At 44.4% G+C, this 7,057-nt stretch overlaps 2 protein-coding genes across 2 annotated transcripts in view; one reads left to right on the top strand and one right to left on the bottom strand.

Annotated features, from left to right (window-relative positions):
- Window positions 1-5,579: 5,579 nt before the first annotated feature.
- On the top strand, window positions 5,580-5,927 carry LACBIDRAFT_296500 (uncharacterized protein; the record flags this gene model as incomplete). Its single annotated transcript, XM_001880440.1, has 2 exons — window positions 5,580-5,648; window positions 5,700-5,927. The coding sequence occupies 2 exons, from the start codon at window positions 5,580-5,582 to the stop codon at window positions 5,925-5,927; spliced, it is 297 nt and encodes a 98-aa protein (XP_001880475.1).
- Window positions 5,928-5,970: 43 nt separating this feature from the next.
- The window catches only part of LACBIDRAFT_326547 (uncharacterized protein), a gene marked incomplete at both ends in the record, with an annotated part of 1,539 nt that continues 452 nt past the window's right edge, over window positions 5,971-7,057 (bottom strand). Inside the window, 4 exons of the mRNA XM_001880201.1 lie at window positions 5,971-6,017; window positions 6,165-6,272; window positions 6,347-6,424; window positions 6,773-6,805. Coding sequence (XP_001880236.1) covers window positions 5,971-6,017; window positions 6,165-6,272; window positions 6,347-6,424; window positions 6,773-6,805 — 266 coding nt within the window. The remainder of the gene's footprint in view (window positions 6,018-6,164; window positions 6,273-6,346; window positions 6,425-6,772; window positions 6,806-7,057) is intronic.

The following is a 7,057-nucleotide window of genomic DNA, read 5'->3' as shown; positions in this document are numbered from 1 at the left end:
ACTCTCCTATGAACGCCATGCAATGCAAGAATGGCTTATTGAAGAGTGGCAATGTGTTATAAAAGGCATTGAAAATGAACAAGATATCAATATCATTTATCAACTGGATTTAAGAGCCAGCTTTCTGGCACGTGTATGCCTTATCTGGCAGGATAAAGTTCGTTTGGTCATTCCACACAAGTCTATGGATTCATCTTGGGGACCAACATTAGATGACCTGGCACATGTCAGAAAGATAGAAATGATGGAAATGGTGGCAGACCAGGACAGTAACACAGAAACTGTCATTGCAGTAAATGATGATGATGATGATGAGGATGATGAGGATGATGAGGATGAGGAGGAAGAAGATGGTGAGGAGCTGGAATTGTTGGAGGCAGTTGAACTATTGGCACTGTCAGATGAGTTTCGTAGTGGCTACAATAGTTGAGACAGAACATTTTTCCAATTAAATAAATACAGTGAATATATTTCAATGAGTGTATTGAATAGTTTCAGTTGAATATATTTGGTTGAATATATCTAGTGGTAAGTCAGCAAGTAATGGATATAGATATTGATGAGTATGGCATTGATGGTGTCTGTGATCTGGTTGTTGCAGCTATAATACAATCTACTCAAGTCAACAAAGAACATATGCTTCAATGGCATCTGTGGTCTGGGCTGTGGCAGCTCTTATAAAATCTCAAATGAACATGGGATCAATGGCATCTGTGATCTGATTGATGTAGCTGTTATACAATTTATACAAGTACAAAAAGAGCATAGGCTTCAATAGCATCTGGGGTCTGGTGGTTGCAGCTCTCATTCAATTTCAAATGAGTATGGCATTAATGGCATTTGTGATCTGGTTGTTGCAGCTATTATACCATCTCAAATGAGCATAGATATCAGAGGCATTGATGTGGTTGTTGCAGCTCTTATACAATCTGTTCAGGAAACAGTGGAGGTGCTTGCCTAAGATACACTAAGAAAGTTACTTTCATCTAATAACTTCTTTTTGGAAGAGTAAGACCCCTGCCAGCTCTCAGATAAAATCTATTCAGAGACAAAAACTCTATAAAGCAAAAAAGAATTCATTGAGTAGTGTGACATAAAAGTTTGTGACACTCTATGCTCTTGGCTCCAAAAAGATTTATTCAGCCTCAAAAATTATATCCAGTAGTGAAAACATGGAATATATTTAATTTAGAGTCTTGGCACTTGAAAGATTTATTTAGTGCAAAAAAATAGATTCAGTTGTGTGACAGGTAATTGTGTGACACTTCAGATTTAGAAATACAAAATAGATACAGTAGATTTATTCAGTACAGTAAATAAATACAGTACTACTATTAGTCATGTAATATATACTGAAATTACATGACTAATAGTCAGTAGTCAGTGGGTGACTGAAGTGGGATGGGTGGCAACTTCATACAGGTAGGGAAAGCATTCATCGCGGTGTTTGACGTAGACGAGAGGTCCGCCATCAACCACGAAACATTTGTCCTCTGGTCCATCAGGTTGCATGGTCCGGATCTTATCTGCAGGATACGTTGTAGGCATTACTACGACGTGGAAGTCGATATAAGTGCATCATAACATGTAATAAGGATACGCATACCTAATAACTTGACATGGATGGAAGAGATGCATATGAAACGAGTTTGGCGTTAGAGGGAGAGAAGGAAATAATGGGGGGGGGGGGAGTGTTTATCTTGAATAAGGCCCTTGCACAGTTGATGGTAACTGAATCCGCGTGCTCGGATCTTGGTGCTTAGCATGCGTGCAACGAAGAGGAACTGGTGGGTTTAGAGAACCCAGTGAATTACTCCATGAGATGAACATGGTCGAAGTGTTTGGACTGGCCAAGACGACAACGGGCGCATGGATATGGCGTGGTGAAGCTGGTGTATTGCGCTATGAGACGATTGTGGTAGACATGTGGCACTCAAATCGTTTGGATTGGCCAAGACGACGATGAGCGTGCAAAGGAGACAGATAGTATGCGGTAGATATATTGCACAAAACGTTTGGACTGGCCAAGACGAAGAGCACTCAGCAAAAGACCAGAGCGCGCAACAAAGAGAGGGTGCCGTGGGAACTTGAACTTGAAGAGCAAGAATTGATGACGCACAAACATTTCCCGATCGTTTGATGGGGGGAAGTTTCGTGTGTCATCAGAATCTACGATGAATACTACCGAAGTTGCACAGCCTCGGTACAAATTCTCAAGATTCTATGACACACGAACATTTCCCGATCATTTGATGGGGGGAAGTTTTGTGCGTCATCAATATCTAGATTTCGACGCCCACAATATGTCCAGACCATTGGATCTAGCCTAAAATCGCCACAGATGGGCAGGGGATCTCAAAAAAGCTGACAAGGCCCAAGAGGACAATTCAGAAATTGAGGCAACAGCATCGGAATAACACGCAGGCATCTTGTATACAACTTGGTATCTAGTAGCACATAATCTAGCCTAATAACTGTCATCAGAGTTTCGGCCTCACTTCTCTCGCATACACTTCGTTGTGGTATTTGCCGTTCAGTGCAGCCTGTGCATAGCGAATAAAGGGACTTGATTTAGCATCCTGATAGAGATAGTAAGCAAGAAACAAGTAGATAAATTTCAGGAGAACTACTTCGTATATCTGTAGTAGGGCTGCAAAAGATCACGGAAACACGAAACGAGTTTGAACAAGCTCGTTTCCTGAATCTTGTGGCAGGTTGAAGCAGGGAATCGATGGAAACTGGGGTAGGAGGGGTGTATGTCTGAGAACGTGGGTGCCGTTGTGTTCTCGCGTATCCGTGGGGCTAGAAGACATTACATGACCACGAAATGAGTTCAAACGAACTCGTTTCGTGCAACTGGGGGTCAGTCGATGCGGGGAATAGAAGGGAATCAGGGTAGGAGGGGTGTATGACCCAGAGCCATGGCGCCATTGGGTTTTTGCGTATCCATGGGGCTAGAAGACATTATGCAAACACGAAACGAGTTCAAATGAACTCGTTTTGTGAAACTGGAGGTCGGTCGATGCAGGGAATAGAAGGGAATTGGGGTAGGAGGGGTGTATGGCCCAGAGCCTTGGCGCCGTTGTGTTTTTGCGTATCCATGGGGCTAGAAGACATTACGCAAACACGAAATGAGTTCAAACGAGCTCGTTTCGTGCAACTGGAGGTCGGTCGATGCGGGGAATAGAAGGGAATCGGGGTAGGAGGGGTGTATGGCCCAGAGCCTTGGCGCCATTGGGTTTTTGCGTATCCGTGGGGCTAGAAGACATTATGCAAACACAAAACGAGTTCAAATGAACTCGTTTTGTGAAACTGGAGGTCGGTCGATGTGGGGAATAGAAGGGAATCGGGGTAGGAGGGGTGTATGACCCAGAGCCTTGGCGCCGTTGGTTTTTTGCATATCCGTGGGACTAGAAGACATTATGAACACAAAAGAAGTTCAAACGAACTCGTTTCGTGCAACTGGAGGTCAGTCAATGCGGGGAATAGAAGGGAATTGGGGTAGGAGGGTGTATGGGGGTATGCCTGATAACAATGAGACCAATGCACTGTGCTGAAGAAAGGCTGCTCACCAAGAGAGACAGATGGGACCCACAGTGCTTGAAGTGTTTGGACTGGCCAAGATGACAACAAGCACCCAAAGATGGCGTAGTTACGCCGGTGTCTTGCTCTGTGAGACAAATGTATTAGATACGTTGCGCTCGAAGCGTTTGGACTGGCCAAGACGACGACGAGCGCACAGAAGAGAAGGGAGACATCAGGAGTTATCAGCGAGATGAATGGATTAGATAACTTGCACTCGAAGTGTTTGGGCTGGCCAAGACGACGACAAGCGCATGGAAGAGAAGGTCAGAAGTTCAACTTGCACAGCCTTGGCAAGATTGATGGCTACGATGGATCGATGACACACGAAACTTCCCCCCATCAAACGATCGGGAAACGTTCGTGCATCATAGAATCTTGCTCTTCTCGCCAAGGCTGTGCGAAGTTTAACTTGAACTTCCCACGTCTCCCTCCTCTCTTCTGTGCGCTCGTTGACGTCTTGGCCAGTCCAAACGCTTCAAGTGCAACAACCCACCAAGCTTTGTTGCATGCTCTTTGACGTCTTGGCCAGCCCAAACATCTGAGTGCATCGTATCTATGACATTCGTCTTGCAGATCAAGATGACATATCTGCACGCTCGCTGTCATCTTGGCCAGTCCAAACACTTCGCGCACAACGGTCTTGCCACACCTCTTGCAGGCTTACCTTTCGTCATGGTGATGCCAGGTATGTTGACAGCGCCCACTCACTTCTCAACCATCCTCCTAACCGCCTTTCTCTTTGAAGCCCGCCAGTTCATCTGATTTCTTATACACTAAACAAGTTCGTTTGAACTCGTTTAGTGTCTCCTCAACTTTCTTAGATGCGCAGAAGCGCAGATAGTCGTGAAACCAACCTTCTTGCCTGCCCCCTCCTCCTGCTAACCGTTTCCGCGTTTTCGAAGGTTCGTCCACCTTCCTTCCTTTCTTTAAACAAGTCTTAACTACTTCGTTTGTTGCATATATAGCTCTTCTAGCCCACATGTTCTGCACAACGTCTATGCCGCCCCGTCGCATTTTAACCATACTCCCACCCCACTTTCTGTTTCATTCCTATGCGTCAATCTACCTTCCTGGCTACCAAACGAGTTCGTTTGAACTCATTTGGTGTCTCCATGACTTTCTTGGTTGCGGGATTCACAATTTTTCAACAATATTGCACACACCCTCTTCCTGCTAACCGTTCTTGCGATTGTAAAGGTTAGCCCACCTTCCTTGGCCATTAAACATATCCTAACTAACTTGTTTGTCATTTCTGTAACTTTTGTAGCCTATTGGATACTCGGTTCTTCTGCTCCGCCCAGTCGCTCTCAAACCAATGCCACCACCCACCTTTTTTTCATCAAATCGATGCCATTATCTACCCTCCAACAAACCAAATGAGTTCGTTTGAGCTCGTTTAGCGTCCCTTGTGCTTTCCCGGCGTCGTGGACACATGGATAGTCGTTGTTGTGCAAAGTCTTGCCCATGTTCACCTCCTATTGGCCCTTCCTGCAATTAGCTCACCTTCCTGTCTTTGAACTCGATGTTTCTAAAGCTTTTGTAGCCTACTGGATACTCGGAACTTCTATGCCGCCCATTTGCGCTTAAACCATAACAGCACCTGCCTTTTTGCGTCAAACATCTGCATTTATGTACCTTCCAACAAACTAAACAAATTCGTTTGAATCTGTTTAGTGTCCGTCAATCTTTTCCGGCATCACGGACATGGATAGTCTTCGTTGCGCTTAAACCATAACACCACCTGCCTTTTTGCATCAAACATCTGCATTTATGTACCTTCCAACAAACTAAACGAATTCGTTTGAATCTGTTTAGTGTCTGTCAATCTTTTCCGGCATCGCGGACATGGATAGTCTTCGTTGTGCAAAGTTGTACTCATGTTTACCTCCTACTGGCCCTTCCCTCCATTTTACAGGTTAGCCTGACTTAACTGTCATTTAACGAGTACTAACTAACTTTCTTATTGTTTCTATATAGCTCTTGTAACATAAGGAATGCTCGGAACCTCTACGCCACCCAGTCGCGCGCAGACTATCCCACCACCTGCCTTTTTCGTCAAGTATGCCTGTATCTACCTTCCAACAAACTAAACAAGTTCTATTGAACTCGTTTAGTGTCCCTCAAGCTCACCCAGCTTCGTGGACGAGATAGACATCGTTGTTCAAAATATATTACCCACATCCACCTCCTACTGGCCGTTCCTACCATTTTACAAGATAGATGGTTACGACGGTGTACTAGCAACTGTGTCTGATGAAAAATATACAGGATTTTTGAGCATTGCTCTAATAACATGGCTGAAATCAACTTATATGACTAAAGTAGCGAGAGGCATAGTATAGTGTTTGCCATTATTGTCTTTAGAGGGTCATGCAATGAAAGTTCTTATCTTTCCACTTGACTACTATCCAGCTTAAACGTGCTTGCAGCATCTGTATACTCGCTCAGTCAAACATACGAACATTTTCACATTTCACACAACTTCTATCATCTTGGCCAGTCCAAACGTGCTTGTTGTGTTGTCTGGTGGATCATATCTTTGCTCAATCAATCAGGTGTCTCATTCGAACTGTACGCACAAGGCACATCGTCTTGGCCAGTCCAAATGTGTCGCTCAATTTGTGCATAGTTCCTGCCACCGTTATATCCGTCTTTCCATCGCCTAAATGTGTCAGGCCTCAGTTCATCTTCAATCGATCAGATAATGGATCGCTTCACCTAGTATGTCAGGATTTTGATTGATAAGAAGACTTGGACTCACGGATATTAGCGAACATTCCCGTTTTCCGACTGCACGTACATTGGGCTGCCGCAGTGTATTCCAACAGTATTATCATACCTGGAGTAGCATTTTAGTTAAAGATGAACACATGTATGTTCTATCCTATGCTCAACACTAATGGCCTTTCAATTGATCACTGTTACTATAGCCTGATTGATCATTCACAAGGGCGCTTGCAGTCTGTCAATGGTATAATGTTCTATTCACCGAACTGTTCAGATACTGTTAGCGCTCCATGTCCCAGTCCTGATCACGAGTCGAACAGCCTTGTCATCGATTACCACAACGATCTGTCCTCCTTGGTCAATGATCCTCAGTGGTGGACAGCAAATTTTGGTTGGCTGTCCTTTACACCTAAAAGGCCTTTCTTTGGTGGTGGTCTACTGGGGCGACTGGCAGACATACGTATTGAGGAAATCGAGGGAAAGTATTCAATGCCTGAAGACTTGATAAATAGCTGGACAAAGCTTGAATACATAATTCGCAGTGTCATTGTGATATTGGGGGGCGTGTACAAAATCTTCTATCGGTCCTGCCTATCCTGCAGCCAGAGGATATCAGAGGCAACATGCTTATTGATCAGTAGCACATCGGGAAGCCCGAGCTTCTCGTGATATATTTGTGCTGTGGATTGGCCTATTATTGTTCTTAATAGCAGGAGCAGATAGCTTATCGCAAAAGGGCTATGAA

Source organism: Laccaria bicolor, genomic scaffold, assembly GCF_000143565.1.
Source record: "Laccaria bicolor S238N-H82 LACBIscaffold_10 genomic scaffold, whole genome shotgun sequence".
In the NCBI taxonomy this organism is placed as follows: Eukaryota; Fungi; Basidiomycota; class Agaricomycetes; order Agaricales; family Hydnangiaceae; genus Laccaria; species Laccaria bicolor.
Note: the sequence above shows the minus strand (reverse complement) of the source record. Positions and strands in the feature narration are given on the sequence as shown.